This window comes from Spea bombifrons, chromosome 1 (genome assembly GCF_027358695.1).
Source record: "Spea bombifrons isolate aSpeBom1 chromosome 1, aSpeBom1.2.pri, whole genome shotgun sequence".
Taxonomy (NCBI): Eukaryota; Metazoa; Chordata; class Amphibia; order Anura; family Pelobatidae; genus Spea; species Spea bombifrons.
This window is the reverse complement of record NC_071087.1, coordinates 164,887,871-164,908,587: the sequence shown is the minus strand read 5'-3', so window position 1 is coordinate 164,908,587 and position 20,717 is coordinate 164,887,871. Positions and strand designations below refer to the sequence as shown.

Below are 20,717 nucleotides of genomic sequence, written 5' to 3'. Positions count from 1 at the left end.
TACAGGGGATGTATCATGTGAGGGGATTAAGGGATACGATGGGTTCCCCCACCTGTGTTATCCCCCCTGTAGTGCAGGGGCCGGCAGGGCAGACAGGGCTGTGCTGGCTGATTAAGAGCCCCAGCCGGGTTACCTGATTGTTCCTTTGAAGGCCGGAGCTGCAGCCACATTCAGTCTCTGGGACGGTTACACAATAAACACACAATATAATATATTACTGGGTTACGGGATACGGAACCGGACACAGACACTCCATGACCCGGCTAAACTTCACACGAACATATGAGCCGGCTAGCCTGGTCCTGTACCAGTCACTGTTTGGATCGCTGTGACTTAGGGGTCGCGGTGAGTTGGGGATCCCGATGAGTTGGGGATCGCTGTGGCCCGTGCCCACCTTACATGCCCCCCACTCTGTTTGTATTTCGTTCTTGTATACTTTTTATTACAGACACAGGATGAATGTCCCCGAGAAGACGTTGCGTGAATCTTACGGGGCCGCAAAATGAATAAAGAGGGAAATGAAGAAATGCGAGTGATGCAAGTCCTCGTGACAGCACAAAAACCGCTCCGAGTAACGTCTCGTTACACGGCGTCCGCTCCTGGAAGGAGTATGAGTCTCATATTTATCTGGGTCCTTGCTGTCTGCGCTGGTGAGTCCGTGACATCCCTGTAATTCTTAATAATGGTAATAATAATAATTCCAGTAAGAATAATAGTAATAATAATTATAATAATAGTAATAATAATTCCAGTAAGAATAATAGTAATAATAATAATAATAATACCAGTAATAGTAATAATAATAGTAATAATAATTATAATACTAGTAATAATAATAATTCCAGTAAGAATACCGGTAATAGTAATAATAATAATAATAATACCGGTAATAGTAATAATAATAGTAATAATAATTATAATAATAATACCAGTAATAGTAATAATAATAGTAATAATAATTATAATACTAGTAATAATAATAATTCCAGTAAGAATACCGGTAATAGTAATAATAATAATAATACCGGTAATAGTAATAATGATAGTAATAATAATTATAATAGTAATAATAATTATAATACTAGTAATAATAATAATTCCAGTAAGAATAATAGTAATAATGATAGTAATAATAATAATACCGGTAATAGTAATAATAATAGTAATAATAATTATAATAGTAATAATAATAATTCTAGTAAGAATAATAGTAAGAATAATAGTAATAATAGTAATAATAATAAACGTTACAATAATAATTTCAGTTTATGGAAAGACTTCACTTTCCTTCTCACAAAGAAACATATATTTTTAGTATGAAATCTGTTTATTCCGTTAATCTCTTTTGTAAGGAGGATAAATGGGAGAGTGGGGGTCCGTCAGAGATCGGGGGTCCATCAGTTAATGGCCTCTTTTTTGGGGGGGGGGCCTGTTTATCCCGACGCATTTTGTAGGAACTTTCCAGGCCGTCGTAGTGCACTTTATTCTGTTTTTTAGGGGTGAAGGGGAAGAAATGGCCGCTTGATGTTAAATGGGTCTTGTCTGCTGAGAAGGTGGACTGCGACAGCGTGAAATGGAAAAAGGGGTGCGTGGGACATTGCGTTATATGTTGGAGGGTAAAGAAATCGCAAGGTGTAGTCGATACAGATTCCATGTCTGCGGAGAGGCGGCAGCAGGCGGACGGTCAGGCGAAGTTCTGCTGCACCCAGAACGTAAATCCAGGTGTGGAACCTCTATGGTCTCTTTAACCCCTTCATTCCAGATCCTTCTTCTTATACTCACCCGAGAAGCGTTAACGAGACAGAGCCTTGTGAATGTGCCGTCTCCGGGCGTTGGGGAGACAGAGCCTTGTGAATGTGCAGTCTCCGGGCGGCAGGGAGACAGAGCCTTGTGAATGTGCCGTCTCTGTGCGTCGGGGAGACAGAGCCTTGTGAATGTGCCGTCTCTGTGCGTCGGGGAGACAGAGCCTTGTGAATGTGCCGTCTCCGGGTGGCAGAGAGACAGAGCCTTGTGAATGTGCCGTCTCTGTGCGTCGGGGAGACAGAGCCTTGTGAATGTGCCGTCTCTGGGCGTCGGGGAGACAGAGCCTTGTGAATGTGCAGTCTCCGGGCGTTGGGGAGACAGAGCCTTGTGAATGTGCCGTCTCCGGGTGGCAGGGAGACAGAGCCTTGTGAATGTGCCGTCTCTGGGCGTCGGGGAGACAGAGCCTTGTGAATGTGCAGTCTCCGGGCGTCGGGGAGACAGAGCCTTGTGAATGTGCCGTCTCCGGGCGTTGGGGAGACAGAGCCTTGTGAATGTGCCGTCCCCGGGCGTCGGGGAGACAGAGCCTTGTGAATGTGCCGTCTCCGGGCGGCAGGGAGACAGAGCCTTGTGAATGTGCCGTCTCTGTGCGTCGGGGAGACAGAGCCTTGTGAATGTGCCGTCTCTGTGCGTCGGGGAGACAGAGCCTTGTGAATGTGCCGTCTCCGGGTGGCAGGGAGACAGAGCCTTGTGAATGTGCCGTCTCTGGGCGTCGGGGAGACAGAGCCTTGTGAATGTGCAGTCTCCGGGCGTCGGGGAGACAGAGCCTTGTGAATGTGCCGTCTCCGGGCGGCAGGGAGACAGAGCCTTGTGAATGTGCCGTCTCCGGGCGTTGGGGAGACAGAGCCTTGTGAATGTGCCGTCCCCGGGCGTCGGGGAGACAGAGCCTTGTGAATCTGCCGTCTCCGGGCGTCAGGGAGACATTCTGGAGAAAGAGGTCGAATGGTTGGCGCTCGGAGGGTTAATAGAAGGTGGCTGGCTAGGCTTGATAGGTGTTTAACCCCCGAAGCTCCAGCTGTCTCAGGATTCTGCACAGAATTTGTAGACTGAGAATTGGGGGCCGTTGGGGAAGTTACAAAATCTCGTGGTGTCTTCATTTCTTTCCTCGTTCTTCGCAGAAAGCGTCTGAGTCTGCAAAACCCTGTGATTTATGTGCTGCCCGTATTAAAACTAGACTTGTGCATTCGTCTTCGGGCGAACATGAAAATGAACACGATGAGTCCATTTTTTTGTTCATTCCGAAGACACGAAGAAGAGAAGACAGTGCCGGTAAAACATAGACAAAGACGAAGACTCACACACCACGAAGATCTTCATGATCGTCTTCGTCTACTAACCTCCCCGGTCCCTTCCCCATCTAGCCTACCTTATCTTCATCGCGGGAGTTGACGGAAGCGGAAATCTGCAGGTTCGTCGTCAGGGGTTACAGGGCAGTGCGAGTGAGCCTATTGGTCGCCTGCAGGGACCTCCAATTGGTTGATGCCAGAGGAAGACCCTGCAGGTGACCATTAGACTCACTCGCACGGTCCTTTGTAACCCCTGACAGTGAACCTACGGATTTCCACTCCATTAACCCCTGCGATGCTGCGTTAGATAATGGGAGCGGAAATCCGTAGGTTAAAGGGCCGTGCAAGCGAACAATAGGCTCACTCGCACGGCCCCTGAAGGTGTAACAAGTTACGGCACCAGGATTTTAAAAGTCTGTACGAGCGACCAATAGAGACTTTTAAAATCTTAATGCAGCAACTTGTCCGGCAGATCCCACTGGTCTCCCTGTTCTATCAGTTAAATGTCTGTAAAAGCGACTTTATTGGTCGTTTTATTGTCATATAATTGTAAATATCTTCCCCACCCACAGGTCGCCCCCATTCGCCCACATTCACTGACAGCGACAGCAGCGAGGAGCGCGAAGACCGAAAATACGACGAGGACCCCGCAGCACTGTAAGGCGAGATAATAATAATTGTCTTTGGGGTAACTCGGTTTGCCCACCGCACGTTACGCGCTCTCTAGAGAAAGTGTTCGTGTTTTCCAGACCCTCTAATCCAGATTCACGCCTGCGGATCCTCGTGCCATGTCTCACAATTCTCCTCCTGTGCGTGGCGGCTGCTGTCATAACCATCATTATAAAGAAACGCACCCACCGGATTCGGGGTGAGAACCTGGGGAAAGTGTAGGACAGGGAAGTTTTTTAAAAAAATATGTGGAACAGCCTCCAAGCAGAAGTGGTAGAGGGTAATACAGTGAGGGTATTAAACATGCATGGGATAGACAAATGGCTCCTGAATCTGACTCTGGCCATGGGAACTGAAGCTTAAATCGCCAGGGCTTTATGTCTTGTTATTTCTGTAGGACGTCAGAAGGTTCTCCCAGCTGGAGAAGCATCTCCTGGACAGGTGAGTCCTGAATGTAGGGGAGGCCGGGATTTACCCCCCGGGGTGGTGAGGAGGTCGGCAGCAGGACCCAGGACACCGGCATAGGCTCACAAAAGACCCAAATCCAGGCCGCGCTTTGAAGAAGGCGTTTATTTATCTTTAATGATTTCTTTCCGTCTGAATAATCTTTTCTGTGGTTCCATCAGGTTCCGCAGACGGTCTCCACCATTTACGCCACCGCCAATAATCCCGACGGACTCGCAAACCTGAACATCTTGGATCATTTTTATGAGGAGATTCCCAACAAATCGCTGGTAAAATCTCTGTTTCCGAATATTTATTTGGCAGAACTCCATCACCGGTATGTCCCGGGAGCAGGCCACCTGCTGTCCACCAGGGGTCGCTGGAAGATGGACATCGCGTCGGTCACCTGTAGGGGCCCTTTACCCACTCCCACGGTTCAGGGTATTTACCAAGCGGTGAGAGGAGGTCCTCCAATGTCTCTCCAGAGGCGTGTGTCCATTCCGGACCCTCTGGCGCCCCCCAGACACTCGCACAATAAGCGAGAATGGAGGGCGGCAAATATTATTTATTATAAATGTCTGCCTCTATGAATCCATTTTATTCTTCTGTTTCAGGTAAAGCGCGACGCTCAGGAAGATGCCGGTTATTCCACGGTTGGTCCCTCCAACCAAGACCAGCAGGGTCAGTCTGAAGGACAGAAGCCCACGGAGGGGTCGTACAGTCTGTTGGGTTTGCCCTTTCAATGAGAGACGGCCCTTCCTGCCCCAGATCTGAGCAGCATACAGGGGCCACCGGACGGGGGGGGGCACTGAATTACATATCCGAGACGGGCTCCGGGTTCTTGATACTTGTTGCGTTGGGGGGGTGTTGGGGGCCACGTCTTGTTGTGACAAGATACGGGTTAGTAGGATGGGATTTTAGCAGCAGCAGCTTCTACGTGTCTTAATCACCAATAAAAAATGTTGCAGGAACTGTATAAATAAAATAAAATGATGATGTCACGGGGTCTAGAATGATGTCATCAGGGTGTTAAATATGCGATTAATCATCAAACAAATCCTTTGGAGGTAGAACGAGGTGTAACGGGTTCACCAAGAGAGCTGTAGTAACTCCCAGAGATCACCCAGTATCCTCCTGTTGTCCCCGGAATCGCTTCCAGCACCAGTCAGCATGCGCACCTTGGAACCCTGCTATGTGTACACAATAAGTAGACACAACTACCTTGAACTTTGTACAGCAGGAATGAACAGTTTATTGTAGTAAAACATAGACTCATATAGCCACAGAACTTCATTAACATAAATTAACATTGATCAACAGGTAGACAACCCAACCTTTAATCCCCTTTAGCTTCTGAATATCCCCCTGGTAGCCATCCTGTTAATGGGATTAGTTTAACAATGGAGTTCCTGCCTGTTTGGCAGCCGGGCTGGAGCCATCTCTGAGTACTTTGGGCCCCTGTATGACAGCTCATTCTGTCACACGAGGAATGAAGTGATTTGTGGGAATGATTATCACCAATAATATTCAAACTTATACACAGAATTTCCCCAGAGGCCGGAGTTGATCGAGGTGAGGCCAGAGGTCACGGTGGTGAGGCCAGAGGTCAGGGAGGTGGGGCTGGAGGGAGGTCATGGAGGTGGGGCCAGAGGCCATGGAGGTGGGGCCAGATGTCAGGGAGGTAGGGCCGGAGGTGAGGGGTGTCATTTTGTAGCTGTAATTTCCTTTAGTCGTCTTGTTTGTTTGTTTGGTTCTCTCCGTGGAGCGCGGACCGCGGACCGCGTGGCTTCTGCTCCACCAGTCTTTACAGGGACATTCATTCACTCCAGACCGCCTGTATTGGCAGAACTTTCTAGAAATTTGCATGAAGTTATTTAAATCCATAAAGTCCTGGCTATGGGATCACCAGGTTTCGGTGTTTAACCCTTTAATCCTCCTCGTACTCTCCAGCTCTTCTTGTCGCTCGGCACCAGGCGCACTGCAAGAAAATGGAGACCAAAATGTGACGCCTCTGGGACTAAAGCCAGTGTATGAGTGTGCGAGTGTATGAGTGTGCGAGTGCATAAGGGTACAAGGGTGTCATCATATGAGGTAGTGAGTGTGCGAGTCATCCCATCCATCCATACAGAAGAGAACCCGTTTATGTCCGTTTTCTGCCCCTGCGGCTTCCTCCAAAATCATTTAAAAAGTAATACATCCAACACGCAACACAAAACATACAACACGCAAACATATCACAACCAACTTTCTATGCGCAACATTATACATTATACAGGGGACCGGCTCGCTGATTTAACTATACATTATACAGGGGGATGGTCACCGATTTATCTATACATTATACAGGGGACCGGCTTGCTGATTTATCTATACATTATACAGGGGCCGGTCACTGATTTATCTATACATTATACAGGGGGCCGGTCACTGATTTATCTATACGTTATACAGGGGGCCGGTCACTGATTTATCTATACATTATACAGGGGGCCGGTCACTGATTTATCTATACATTATACAGGGGGCCGGCTCACTGATTTAACTATACATTATACAGGGGTCCGGCTCGCTGATTTATCTATACATTATACAGGGGCCGGTCACTGATTTATCTATACATTATACAGGGGCCGGTCACTGATTTATCTATACATTATACAGGGGCCGGTCACTGATTTATCTATACATTATACAGGGGCCGGTCACTGATTTATCTATACATTATACAGGGGCCGGTCACTGATTTATCTATACATTATACAGGGGCCGGTCACTGATTTATCTATACATTATACAGGGGGGCCGGTCACTGATTTATCTATACATTATACAGGGTGTGTCACTGATATCCGCGGAGTATGGTTAGGTTGATTTATTTCATCTGATGTTTCATATCATTAATGTTTTCTTATAAGGAATTGCCCTTCCCTGGCCGTCTGCGGCCCCCACCTACAGAAGAAGCCGCCCCTGGAACATTAAAGTCGTTACCTGGTAACAGTTAAACTTTACGTCGTTGACACTCATTTTGTATTGTGGATTTTTATCTTGAGGCTTGAGGCCTAGAAGCACTAAACTCCTTTCACAGATGTACGGACGACTCTCCCGGCACTCATCAGCCGCCAGCTGCCCGTCTCGGAATACGCCGCACTGGTTTTTGTATCTATCGGCAAAGAGAGAGGCATTTAGACAGACAGATGTGAGCGTTACACGCCGTCCCGTTTCTGCAGCTATGTAACTGTCTCATTAATTGTTCGCTAATCCCAGGGACTGTCTAATAATGTAGGGGGACCCGGGGCCGAGCCCGGACTGGCCGTCTGGCACACTGGAAAAGGCAGATCCGGTGCTAGAGCGTGTGGTCAGCGGCTGTATGCTACGGCAGCATTAAAACATGGCATATCCAGATGCCGGCCGCACTGCCCGTCCAGCCCTGCCGGGATTAACCTGTTATGTTGCTAAAAACAGAATTCTACTTGTTTACCGTGTGTAAGTGTATGGTATTAAAGGGTAGTAGAGGAGGGGGTACTGCACCCAGATGACGCCATAGATCAGGGGTGGGCAATTAATTTTCCCATGGGGCCACATGAGAAATTGGAATGGTTTTAGAGGGCCAGACCAACATACGAAGGCTCCATGCACATTGCCGTAATGGGGCATTCTGCATCAATTTTTCTTTTTTTAATGTTAGCCGCCATATTTAAGGGTTAACAGCTAACCTCGGAAAATAGATTTTTTTAATACACAGTAGTATGCTCCTAGGAGAGGGCACAGAGAGCTGCCCCAAGAAGAGAGCTTAAAAAGTGAATATTATTAGCATTATTATTATTGTAATTACAATGCAAAGGGAAAAGTCCTGACACTTACCAATGACGAGCGTGGAACGATTGTCCTGGCACTCCCCAAGGTCCGCAACGAGCATCCTGGCACTCAGAAGTTACAGTGGCATCACTTACTCAGCATCGGGAAGCAGTGAAACTACAAACTCCGAAGCCTTGTCCATTTTGTTAACTTATGTGCTGTTTAATAAAGTTATTCAAGCCTACGTCATTGGTAGAGGTGCTTGAATAAGTAAGGCCTGAATAACTATTAGCACAGCACAGAAGTGAACAAAATGAACAAGGCTTCGGAGTGCATAGTTTCGCTGCTTCCCGTTGCTGACACCGGACTCATTGGTGAGTCACCAGGACACTCTTTGCGGGCCGGTCCGAGCTATTCAGCGGGCCGGATGTGGCCCGCGGGCCGTGCTTTGCCCAGGTCTGCCATAGATTGTTAGCTCCCAGGAGCGATGCTGCTGAAATGATTGTCTTTGAAGTATTTTTCACTTCCGTTTTGTAACAGCGCTACGGACTATGCTGGCACCATATTAATAAATTATAACGACTATAAATTATAATACTAATAGCAGTGAGGCACCAACACAATCTGTCATCCTGATGAAATAAATCCCATCACTCCTAGCCAGTGATGACTTTTATACCAGATGCAGCCTCGGTGCTCAGAGAGAACGAGAGAGAAAAGGAGAGAGAGAGAGAGAAAAAAGGAGATAGAGAGAGAAAAGCAGATAGAGAGCGAGAGAAGAAAGGAAGAAAGAGAGAGAGAGACGGAGAGAGAGAGTTGGAAAGAGAGAGACGGAGAGACGGAGATAGAGAGAGAGATACAAAGAGAGAACGATGGAGAGAGGAAGAGAGAAAGACAGAGAGAGAGTGAGATGAAGATTAAGAAAGAGAGAAAATGGAGAGAGAGAAGGAAGCTTACATTCTGTTTTCTGCAGGCCACCTCCACTCGACATTCGTTGAATATGAGTTTTCATTCCAATAGATCTCCTTCCCGACCCAGAACGTAACGAGACGGGCTGCCAGAAATGCCTAAAACAGGACAGGATTCGTCACTCCGAGAAGAGCGTGCGTTTCATGGTATCGCTCGTATGCTGACATGGGGCAGCCTCCCAGCAGAAGTGGTAGAGGGTAATACAGTGAGGGTATTAAACATGCATGGGATAGACATACGGCTCCTGAAATGAGCGACTAGACGGGGGCCGATCTGTGTTTCTGTGTGTCTGCTCTGCAGCGACAGTAAAATGAGTGAAAAAATCTAATAAACCATAATGGCAGAAAACTATATTTTTTTGGAGTTAAATTTCAATCATGAACTATTCAGTTAGTTTAAATATTTTTATGTGTTTTTACCCTAAATCTCCGGATCCTGGGCAGTTCTCTGTAACAGGATTATTTATTATAAACTTATTTTAAAAAGTTTATGTTCTCCCCCCAGGAGACTTTCTTTGCTCTCAATCCGCGCGATCGCCGTACCTGGGAACTTCTCGACTCCTTGCGGGACGTGGCCCCCGACGAGAGAGGGAACTCCCCCGGCGGCAGCAGGAAACACCCCCATTTGAAGGAAAAAATGGGCGGGGAGCGGGGCGTGTCAAGACCCCGCTGCCGCGACCCGGAGGTATGGCGATCGCTGCCAAATACAAGGCTGACAGATGTTGCTGTTGGCAACGTGCATGCGATTGGCTCCTTGAGCCCAAACATGCCCAGAGGCGGCTCCCATTGGCTGCTGCTGGTCTGCCCGAGTCTCCTGCAGCTGCAATTAACCACGATCGGTAGATGAGGACGTAATATTACGCTGCCCTTCCTTAAGGGGTTAATAATTACTATCATTTTCTGTTACCTGGAGGTTGGTATCATCCTGTCGCACCGTAACAAGCGCAGACTGCAGAGATTCACAATGGCTTTTACTGGAATACCAACTATATTTTTCTTTAGAAATAAAATAGCATTTCATGTTATAAAAGATCCAGTCTGTGGGGCAGAGACCTGCGGGAGACAGCAAGAGATTATACATTATTCACCAACCTGGGAGTTTGCAGGAAAGTCCTGTATAATGTATAAATAAATCAGCGAGCTGCCCCCTGTATAATGTATAGATGAATTAGCGAGCTGCCCCCCCTGTATAATGTATAGATATAATGCACAGGCCGTACCCTCGCGGAGCGCTTGTAGTTGTGAGCGCGTGTCTCCCAGTTCCCGCTGCGTCTCGGCTGCGTCTCGCTGCGCTTCGTCCAGCCGCTCCCTGAGGCCGCGCACGTTCTCCGCAGACTCCTCCTGGGCCCTGTGACATTGCCGTAGGCTGCGGTTGGCGCTCCCCAGACCCTCCTCCAGCGCCTGGAGCTGCTTCTGGGACTCGCCTCGGCTCAGCGCCTTCTCCTCTAGAAGGTTCTGGATCGTCTCAGACAGACTGCTGTTCTGCTCAGAGTATTCTCTGGAGAGCTGGACGACTGGAGAGAAGAAAGAGGGAGACACCTGAGCCAGGAACGAACCCTGCGGCCCCCGCCGCTCCCGGCTGGACAGGCTTAGTGTTTTCCCGAATAAATGAATGAAGCCGCCTTGATTTCTGCCGAGGAAGGCTGAGCGCCCTGACGTCGCAATAAACACCTTGTCTTGGGCGCGTTTCCTTTATTTTATTTTTTCTTTAAGACTTTACAGAAACGGAGACTCTGCCGGCAGACCGGCCCCCATTGAATCAGTCTCATCTTAGGAACATGTTTACATTCTTTCACTGTATTACCTTCTACCGCTTCTGCTGGGAGGCTGTTCCACTTATCACCCCCCCCCCTGGTCAGTCTGAATCTCTTAGCACCTCTGTGATATAGTAAGAGATCCTGCTGGGCAGGGGTTGGGGAGTGGAGAAGGATCATGGAGCCCCCTTGTTAGCCGCATCCCAGCGAACGTTACTGCAGATACCTCTATGACCACGCGCGGAATTACAAGAAGAGCACGAGAATTCAGCCTCGGCTTTTTACAGATATTGGAGGCTGTGGGTATTTTTGGGGTAACCCAATGACATTTTGCACCAATGACATTTTGCACCAATGACAATTTGCACCAATGACATTTTGCACCAATGACATTTTGCACTTACATTTCACGGTCACTGCGATGGCGCTTATGAAAAACACCAGACAAAGCACCAGAGGAATGGCGAGCGCCCACGGCCGACGCGCTACGCGGAGGAAAGGAAATCCAGCTGATTACCAGAGACAAGAAATGGAAAATCCACCAAAATACACAGAAAAGAGAACATAAAAAGCCTCGGCACGTTAGAGTGTGTGTGTCTGGGTATGTTTGTGAAAGTGTGTGTGGGTATGTTAGTGTGTATATGTGTGTCTGGGCACGTTTGTGAAAGTGTGTGTGGGTATGTTAGTGTGTATATGTGTGTCTGGGCACGTTAGAGTGTGTGTGTCTGGGTATGTTTGTGAAAGTGTGTGTGGGTATGTTAGTGTGTATATGTGTCTGGGCACGTTAGAGTGTGTGTGTCTGGGTATGTTTGTGAAAGTGTGTGTGGGTATGTTAGTGTGTATATGTGTGTCTGGGCACGTTAGAGTGTGTGTGTCTGGGTATGTTTGTGAAAGTGTGTGTGGGTATGTTAGTGTGTATATGTGTCTGGGCACGTTAGAGTGTGTGTGTCTGGGTATGTTTGTGAAAGTGTGTGTGGGTATGTTAGTGTGTATATGTGTGTCTGGGCACGTTAGTGTGTATGTGTGTCTGGGTATGTTTGTGAAAGTGTGTGTGGGTATGTTAGTGTGTATATGTGTGTCTGGGCACGTTAGAGTGTTTGTGTCTGGGTATGTTTGTGAAAGTGTGTGGGTATGTTAGTGTGTATATGTGTGTCTGGGCACGTTAGAGTGTGTGTGTCTGGGCACGTTAGAGTGTGTGTGTCTGGGTATGTTTGTGAAAGTGTGTGTGGGTATGTTAGTGTGTATATGTGTGTCTGGGCACGTTAGAGTGTGTGTGTCTGGGTATGTTTGTGAAAGTGTGTGTGGGTATGTTAGTGTGTGTGTGTGTCTGGGCACGTTAGAGTGTGTGTGTCTGGGTATGTTTGTGAAAGTGTGTGTGGGTATGTTAGTGTGTATGTGTGTGTCTGGGCACGTTAGAGTGTGTGTCTGGGTATGTTTGTGAAAGTGTGTGTGGGTATGTTAGTGTGTATGTGTGTGTCTGGGCACGTTAGAGTGTGTGTCTGGGTATGTTTGTGAAAGTGTGTGTGGGTATGTTAGTGTGTATGTGTGTGTGTGTCTGGGTATGTTTGTGAAAGTGTGTGTGGGTATGTTAGTGTGTATGTGTGTGTCTGGGCACGTTAGAGTGTGTGTGTCTGGGTATGTTTGTGAAAGTGTGTGTGGGTATGTTAGTGTGTATGTGTGTATCTGGGCACGTTTGAGTGTGTGTGTCTAGGTATGTTTGTGAAAGTGTGTGTGGGTATGTTAGTGTGTATATGTGTGTCTGGGCACGTTAGAGTGTGTGTGTCTGGGCACGTTAGAGTGTGTGTGTCTGGGTATGTTTGTGAAAGTGTGTGTGGGTATGTTAGTGTGTATGTGTGTGTCTGGGCACGTTAGAGTGTGTGTGTCTGGGTATGTTTGTGAAAGTGTGTGTGGGTATGTTAGTGTGTATGTGTGTGTCTGGGCACGTTAGAGTGTGTGTGTCTGGGTATGTTTGTGAAAGTGTGTGTGGGTATGTTAGTGTGTATGTGTGTATCTGGGCACGTTTGAGTGTGTGTGTCTGGGTATGTTTGTGAAAGTGTGTGTGGGTATGTTAGTGTGTATATGTGTGTCTGGGCACGTTAGAGTGTGTGTGTCTGGGTATGTTTGTGAAAGTGTGTGTGGGTATGTTAGTGTGTATGTGTGTGTGTCTGGGCACATTAGAGTGTGTGTGTCTAGGTATGTTTGTGAAAGTGTGTGTGGGTATGTTAGTGTGTATATGTGTGTCTGGGCACGTTAGAGTGTGTGTTTCTGGGTATGTTTGTGAAAGTGTGTGTGGGTATGTTAGTGTGTATATGTGTGTCTAGGCACGTTAGAGTGTGTGTGTCTGGGTATGTTTGTGAAAGTATGTGTGGGTATGTTAGTGTGTATATGTGTGTCTGGGCACGTTAGAGTGTGTGTGTCTGGGTATGTTTGTGAAAGTATGTGTGGGTATGTTAGTGTGTATGTGTGTGTCTGGGCACGTTAGAGTGTATGTGTGTCTGGGTATGTTTGTGAAAGTGTGTGTGGGTATGTTAGTGTGTATATGTGTGTCTGGGCACGTTAGAGTGTGTGTGTCTGGGTATGTTTGTGAAAGTGTGTGTGGGTATGTTAGTGTGTATATGTGTGTCTGGGCACGTTAGAGTGTGTGTGTCTGGGTATGTTTGTGAAAGCGTGTGTGGGTATGTTAGTGTGTATATGTGTGTCTGGGCACGTTAGAGTGTGTGTGTCTGGGTATGTTTGTGAAAGCGTGTGTGGGTATGTTAGTGTGTATATGTGTGTCTGGGCACGTTAGAGTGTGTGTGTCTGGGTATGTTTGTGAAAGCGTGTGTGAGTATGTTAGTGTGTATGTGTGTGTCTGGGCATGTTAGACTGTGTGTGTCTAGGTATGTTTGTGAAAGTGTGTGTGGGTATGTTAGTGTGTATATGTGTGTCTGGGCACGTTAGAGTGTGTGTGTCTGGGTATGTTTGTGAAAGTGTGTGTGGGTATGTTAGTGTGTATATGTGTGTCTGGGCACGTTAGAGTGTGTGTGTCTGGGTATGTTTGTGAAAGCGTGTGTGGGTATGTTAGTGTGTATATGTGTGTCTGGGCACGTTAGAGTGTGTGTGTCTGGGTATGTTTGTGAAAGCGTGTGTGGGTATGTTAGTGTGTATATGTGTGTCTGGGCATGTTAGAGTGTGTGTGTCTGGGTATGTTTGTGAAAGTGTGTGTGGGTATGTTAGTGTGTATGTGTGTGTCTGGGCACGTTAGAGTGTGTGTGTCTGGGTATGTTTGTGAAAGTGTGTGTGGGTATGTTAGTGTGTATATGTGTTTCTGGGCACGTTAGAGTGTGTGTGTGTCTGGGTATGTTTGTGAAAGTGTGTGTGGGTATGTTAGTGTGTATATGTGTGTCTGGGCACGTTAGAGTGTGTGTGTCTAGGTATGTTTGTGAAAGTGTGTGTGAGTATGTTAGTGTGTATATGTGTGTCTGGGCACGTTAGACTGTGTGTGTCTGGGTATGTTTGTGAAAGTGTGTGTGGGTATGTTAGTGTATATATGTGTGTCTGGGCACGTTAGAGTGTGTGTGTCTGGGTATGTTTGTGAAAGTGTGTGTGGGTATGTTAGTGTGTGTATGTGTGTCTGGGCACGTTAGAGTGTGTGTCTGGGTATGTTTGTGAAAGTGTGTGTGGGTATGTTAGTGTGTATATGTGTGTCTGGGCACGTTTGTGAAAGTGTGTGTGGGTATGTTAGTGTGTATATGTGTGTCTGGGCACGTTAGAGTGTGTGTGTCTGGGTATGTTTGTGAAAGTGTGTGTGGGTATGTTAGTGTGTATATGTGTCTGGGCACGTTAGAGTGTGTGTGTCTGGGTATGTTTGTGAAAGTGTGTGTGGGTATGTTAGTGTGTATATGTGTGTCTGGGCACGTTAGAGTGTGTGTGTCTGGGTATGTTTGTGAAAGTGTGTGTGGGTATGTTAGGGAGCAGAGGTGGCACAGACAGGCTGTTTAGGGGCAGAGGTCGGATGTTTAGGGGCGGAGATGGAACCGGCAGACTGTTTAGGGAGCAGATGTGGCACAGACAGACTGTTAAGGGGCAGAGATGGTACAGGCAGGCTGTTTAAGGGGCAGGGGTGGCACAGACAGGGTGCTTAGGGAACAGAGGTGGCACAAACAAGCTGTTAAGGGGCAGAGGTGGCACAGACAGACTATTTGTGGACAAAGGTGGCACAGGCAGGGTGTTTGGGGTAATGGTGACACATATTTACGGCCTCATGACTGCAACTACACCTACCCGCAGCTCGACAACACACACAAAATACCACAACGAGTGCACCCAGCGGATGTGGGGAACTCACTTTCTTGTTGTCGGTTGGTTCGTTGGGGGTCGCTCCTCGTTTCTGGAATCCATAAATTGGACAAAATCAGTTAAAAGTGGCATTTTTATGAATCTGAACGAAGCCCATTTACTGGTTCTGAGCGCTTTCTGTAATCCAGCGGAACCAGAGACAGCTGCAGCGAGACGTCAGCGCACTACGGACACGTTACCCCCGGGAACGCCTCGCGCCGCCACGTGAGAGACGCACTTAGGTTTATCCTTTGTATATACTCTCACTCTATCTCAATCGCTCTCTCCTCTCTATCCTCTCTCTCTCTCTTTTCTATCGTCTCACTCACTCTCCTCTCTTCTCTATCCTCTCTCTCACTCGCTCTCGCCTCTCTATCCTCTCTTTCTCGCCTCTATCCTCTCTCACTCTTTCTCGTCTCTACAGGAGATTTAACCCCTTGCAGCCATCTTTGTTAAGCTCTGGTGGACTCTGGCTTCTGCGTTTTGGGCTCCCCGTTCACTGATGTCTGGAAGATCCACGGAACATCGAACGATACGCTGTGATCTGTAAAAACTAAAACAAAAAAACCCAGCCGCCTCCCAATCAGGACAGGAAGTCCCCCAAAGACAGGAAGCCCCCCCAAGGCAGGAAGTCCCCCCCAAGCTCCCAGGCAAAGGAGAGACCCTGATAGAAGGTCCCAGAGCCAACTTTTATTTATATAGCACCAACAATGTACTCAGCGCTTAATACAATCCATATATTCAAGGGGTCCGACAAGACGAGAATTCACAGACTGAGAGAAACCGATACATTAGGTGGAGAGACTCGGCTCGCAGGCTTACAATCTAGAAGTTGGTGATCGGGCGGCTCTAACGGGGAGCGGGGCTTTTATGGTTCTGTTTTGGGGTATTTGCATGTGTTACATGTATGTCCTGCAGATCACGCGTGTCTGCGTGTGCCTCCTGCTGAACACGGGAAACTTTCACTTCTCTGCTCGCTCCACTGATCCGAGAACAACATCTGCCGCGCGCTCACACGTCTCAACACCCCGCCAGCCATGGCCGCTCGCCCCGCAGAGAATGAGGGGCTCGGTTCTCTAAACAGCGCGTTTCACCAAAGGGAATCGTTTATTGGAGATTTTTAAATGCGGGCGAATCCCGGTGGCCAATCACAGCACTCCGCGCGGCCCCGCTCTTCTCCGTGTAATTCCAGGTTCTGTAAGGGCCCCAAGGTTGGCCCCGTAAATAAATAATTGGCAAACCCAGCCCGCCGTCCGGATACCTGCAGGACTTACCGAGTCCCGCAATAAAGGTAAAGCTGGTATCTTACCCGCCCCGGGCTGGCATTGGCCCCGGGCCCTCGAGGGGCCGACAGACGATTCTTCTTGGGTTGGTTTCAAACCGCTGACGTTCTCATAGGTCAGATCTTCATCTGCAAGAGGCAAAGCAAAGGGTTAATTTACGGAAGTGAGGGGGAGAGATAAAGGGAGAGGAGGGGGGAGAGGAGAGACGGGAGAGGAAGCAGAAGAGAGAGAGATAGTGGGAAAGACAGAAGAGAGGGAAGGAGAGAGAGAAAGTAGAGGAGGGAGAGAGAAAGAAGATAGAGAGACGGGAGAGGGAAACATAGAGGAAGTGGAAGGGAGACAGAAAAGAGAGAGGAAAGAGAGGAAAAGGGATTGAAAATAGAAAGAGGGAGAAGAAGAAGTGGGAGAGAAGGAAGAGAGAGCGAGATGGAAGAAACATAGGGAGAGACAGAAGAGTGACACATATTAACTATACATTATACAGGGGGGGCGGTCACTGATTTATCTATACATTATACAGGGGCCGGTCACTGATTTATCTATACATTATACAGGGGCCGGCTCGCTGATTTATCTATACATTATACAGGGGACCGGTCACTGATTTATCTATACATTATACAGGGGGCCGGTCACTGATTTATCTATACATTATACAGGGTGCCGGTCACTGATTTATCTATATATTACACAGGGGCCGGTCACTGATTTATCTATACATTATACAGGGGGCCGGTCACTGATTTATCTATACATTATACAGGGGCCGGTCACTGATTTATCTATACATTATACAGGGGGCCGGTCACTGATTTATCTATACATTATACAGGGGCCGGTCACTGATTTATCTATACATTATACAGGGGCCGGTCACTGATTTATCTATACATTATACAGGGGCCGGTCACTGATTTATCTATACATTATACAGGGGGCCGGTCACTGATTTATCTATACATTATACAGGGGCCGGTCACTGATTTATCTATACATTATACAGGGGGCCGGTCACAGATTTATCTATACATTATACAGGGGCCGGTCACTGATTTATCTATGCATTATACAGGGGGCTGGTCACTGATTTATCTATACATTATACAGGGGCCGGTCACTGATTTATCTATACATTATACAGGGGGCCAGCTCACTGATTTTACTATACATTATACAGGGGCCGGTCACTGATTTATTTATACATTACACAGGGGGCCGGTCACTGATTTATCTATACATTATACAGGGGCCGGTCACTGATTTATCTATACATTATACAGGGGGCCGGTCACTGATTTATCTATACATTATACAGGGCATTTCACTGATTTTTTCTGTAAAAAAGCCTGATTTAAATCATTATGTTATTTGATCCGTGGACAGCATTTATTAACCCTTTTCAGTCAGATATCTAGAGCTATAAAATAATGTTAAACGCGTTATATTAACAGAGGGACTAATAAAATAAGAAATATGTGAATTTTTTGGAGATTCCAATACGATGAGATATCAATCTTTACTGAATTATATGCCCAACCCTGAGTCTGGTGTTACCACCTCTGTTAGGACACTCATCCATGTGACTACTACCCTTTAAGTGATCAAATATAAATTCCTCTAATAATCCCCTCCGTCCCCGGCTGTAACGATCAGCCACGTTACCTGCGCTCGGCGCCTCTTTCACAGGGAACTTGACGAATTTCAGGTCGGTGTAGGTGACGGTGTCAGCCATCCCAGCCGAGGGGCTCCCAGCCGAGGGTCCGCGTTATCTGAGAAGAGGAAGTGAGAGGAGAGCGATGCGGCCAGGGGTGCTGAGCGCAGCCACATACAGAATGATAAAGTCAGTTTATTTCCCCTCACAAACGTACTTTATAAAATGCAAATCACCGAATATTTACTTCCCCATCGGGTGGAAAAACAAAAGCTTCACGCTATGAAAAGACTGAAACAGGGATGTCTTCTGACATGGGAGATGCAGGGGACAGCCTCCCAGTAGAAGTGGTAGACTGTCCCCTGTATCTTCCAGCACTCGACGTCCCTTTAGCGCCTGTGCGAAAGTCTCTCTTCATCTCAACTCTGGGCCCGGAGCCACTGTTGGTCTTCTCTGCGAGGCGTCTCTTTTAAGAAGTCGTCGCCAATCCCGCTGTACTTCCGCATTAAAGAAGAAGCGGTTGCCTTGGGACGGGAAGGTTGCAGACGCCGGCGTGCCGCTGGACGTCTGTTTTAGCTTCCCTGCTAAACTTTCAGCTCATTCGGGCTCACGCCGCGGCCAGCTCGATATCTGTCTGGCTCGTTGGTCTAGGGGTATGATTCTCGCTTTGGGTGCGAGAGGTCCCGGGTTCAAATCCCGGACGAGCCCGAGAACTGCCCGTTGGGCTGAGCGGTCTGCGTAACGCGCGCCGCCTCATTTAGGAGGAGGCTGCCAAAATACCTTTTCTGCTCCGTCTCGATGAAAATGCTGTCGCTTTACAATGGGACGTTTCCCCTGACAGTGGCTTTGTCGTCGTCATCGCCGCCGCCATCAAGACTGCACTCGACATCCTTTTAGCGCCTCTGCGAAAGTCTCTCTTCATCTCAACTCTGGGCCCGGAGCCACTGCTAACGGTCTGGCTCGTTGATCTAGGGGTATGATTCTCGCTTAGGGTGCGAGAGGTTCCGGGTTCAAATCCCGGACGAGCCCGAGCTTGACAGCGCTACACGTCGCCGCGGCTCTTCTCTGTGGGCTGTTGCTTTTAAGATGGTGCCGCCTATCCCTTTTCTACTCCCATAAAGGAAGAAGCCGTTGGTTTTGAACCGGAAGGTTCTCCTGACGGTCAACATTCGGGCTCACGCCGGGGGACTTTCACTATCTGTCTGGCTCGTTGGTCTAGGGGTATGATTCTCGCTTTGGGTGCGAGAGGTCCCGGGTTCAAATCCCGGACGAGCCCGAGCGCTCAGCGCCGCCTTATTTTAGGAGGACCCTTACCTTTCTGCTCCGCCTCAGAGAAAATGCCACTCGGGTGCCGTCGCTTTGCAATGGGAAGTTTCTCTCGACAGTGCTTGGCTGCAGAGAGCGAGAGGCTTTGTCGCTCGACGTCCCTTTAGCGTCCCTGCTAAACTTTCTCTTCTTCCGATCACCGGGCCCGGAGCACCTGCCAGCTGTCTGGCTCGTTGGTCTAGGGGTATGATTCTCGCTTAGGGTGCGAGAGGTCCCGGGTTCAAATCCCGGACGAGCCCACGCAGCAGCTTTCGTGCGCGCCCTCTTTTACGTCCTTTCCTTGAGATGACGGAAAATCGTCCTCCAGCAAACGGGGCGATTCGACTACCTCGGCTCCAATCTACACTGGAAAGGCACGGTTTGTGCTGACTCGAAGGATGCATTTTGAAACGGGGAATGGTCATTTAATGCTAGACCCTGAAACCTGGCTTTTTACGTCTTCTTCTTTTATTTTTTTTGTATTGTTATCATTTTTTTTTTGTTTGTTTATTTATTTTTATTTTTTTATCGTCGCGCAGTTTCATCAGCGAATGCTTGCAGTGACAATCCATCCTCGAGGAGTTCGACACGTCTGGCGGCAGAGCACACATTGGTTTCTGGCTCGTTGGTCTAGGGGTATGATTCTCGCTTCGGGTGCGAGAGGTCCCGGGTTCAAATCCCGGACGAGCCCAAGCTGGACAGCGCCTCTTCTCCGCGAGGCGTCTCTTTTAAGAAGTTGTCGCCAATCCCGCTGTACTTCCGCATTAAAGAAGAAGCGGTTGCCTTGGGACGGGAAGGTTGCAGACGCCGGCGTGCCGCTGGACGTCTGTTTTAGCTTCCCTGCTAAACTTTCAGCTCATTCGGGCTCACGCCGCGGCCAGCTCGATATCTGTCTGGCTCGTTGATCTAGGGGTATGATTCTCGCTTTGGGTGCGAGGGGTCCCGGGTTCAATTCCCGGACGAGCCCGAGAACTGCCCGTTGGGCTGAGCGGTCTGCGTAACGCGCGCCGCCTCATTTAGGAGGAGGCTGCCAAAATACCTTTTCTGCTCCGTCTCGATGAAAATGCTGTCGCTTTACAATGGGAAGTTTCCCCTGACAGTGGCTTTGTCGTCGTCGTCGTCGCTGCCGCCGCCAAGACTGCACTCGACGTCCCTTTAGCGCCTGTGCGAAAGTCTCTCTTCATCCCAACTCCGGGCCGGAGCCTCTGCTAACGGTCTGGCTCGTTGGTCTAGGGGTATGATTCTCGCTTAGGGTGCGAGAGTTTGCGGGTTCAAATTCTGGGAGAGCCTGAGCGCTGAGTCCAGTGGGCTGAGTCATCCCCATAACATTAATTGTTTAGCCTCAGAGAAGCCATCGCTTCGCAGTGGGAAGTTTAGTGAGCCCCCGACCCGTTGCTGTGTAAGTCGCGCCCGTGGTCTCTTTTCACGTCATTAGAGATCATATT

At 48.3% G+C, this 20,717-nt stretch overlaps 2 protein-coding genes, 1 long non-coding RNA gene and 6 other non-coding genes across 9 annotated transcripts; 7 read left to right on the top strand and 2 right to left on the bottom strand.

Moving 5' to 3' along the window:
- The first annotated feature begins 247 nt into the window (after positions 1-247).
- LOC128467336 (uncharacterized) lies at positions 248-5,187 on the top strand. The gene is made up of 7 exons (XM_053448946.1): positions 248-650; positions 1,498-1,722; positions 3,659-3,743; positions 3,836-3,954; positions 4,153-4,196; positions 4,382-4,489; positions 4,814-5,187. Exons 1-7 carry the CDS (start codon positions 503-505, stop codon positions 4,943-4,945), a joined length of 861 nt encoding a protein of 286 aa, XP_053304921.1. The 5' UTR covers positions 248-502; the 3' UTR covers positions 4,946-5,187.
- Positions 5,188-5,830: 643 nt separating this feature from the next.
- On the bottom strand, positions 5,831-18,048 carry LOC128472904 (B-cell differentiation antigen CD72-like). Its single transcript, XM_053454885.1, has 10 exons — positions 17,979-18,048; positions 16,308-16,444; positions 15,534-15,609; positions 15,044-15,085; positions 11,121-11,201; positions 10,183-10,476; positions 9,870-10,015; positions 8,952-9,061; positions 7,188-7,359; positions 5,831-6,177 (listed from the first exon to the last, which is right to left on the bottom strand). The coding sequence occupies exons 1-10, from the start codon at positions 18,046-18,048 to the stop codon at positions 6,127-6,129; spliced, it is 1,179 nt and encodes a 392-aa protein (XP_053310860.1). The 3' UTR covers positions 5,831-6,126.
- Positions 15,301-15,530, bottom strand: LOC128467390 (uncharacterized). Its single transcript, XR_008345714.1, has 2 exons — positions 15,363-15,530; positions 15,301-15,331 (listed from the first exon to the last, which is right to left on the bottom strand). It is a non-coding gene; the product is annotated as an uncharacterized LOC128467390 (long non-coding RNA).
- A 555-nt stretch (positions 18,049-18,603) lies between the features above and the next one.
- Positions 18,604-18,675, top strand: TRNAP-UGG (transfer RNA proline (anticodon UGG)). Its single transcript has one exon. It is a non-coding gene; the product is annotated as a tRNA-Pro (tRNA).
- Positions 18,676-18,924: 249 nt separating this feature from the next.
- On the top strand, positions 18,925-18,996 carry TRNAP-AGG (transfer RNA proline (anticodon AGG)). The gene has a single exon. It is a non-coding gene; the product is annotated as a tRNA-Pro (tRNA).
- A 175-nt stretch (positions 18,997-19,171) lies between these two features.
- TRNAP-UGG (transfer RNA proline (anticodon UGG)) lies at positions 19,172-19,243 on the top strand. Its single transcript has one exon. It is a non-coding gene; the product is annotated as a tRNA-Pro (tRNA).
- Positions 19,244-19,460: 217 nt separating this feature from the next.
- On the top strand, positions 19,461-19,532 carry TRNAP-AGG (transfer RNA proline (anticodon AGG)). Its single transcript has one exon. It is a non-coding gene; the product is annotated as a tRNA-Pro (tRNA).
- Positions 19,533-19,891: 359 nt separating this feature from the next.
- TRNAP-CGG (transfer RNA proline (anticodon CGG)) lies at positions 19,892-19,963 on the top strand. Its single transcript has one exon. It is a non-coding gene; the product is annotated as a tRNA-Pro (tRNA).
- A 204-nt stretch (positions 19,964-20,167) lies between these two features.
- On the top strand, positions 20,168-20,239 carry TRNAP-UGG (transfer RNA proline (anticodon UGG)). The gene has a single exon. It is a non-coding gene; the product is annotated as a tRNA-Pro (tRNA).
- Positions 20,240-20,717: the final 478 nt, after the last annotated feature.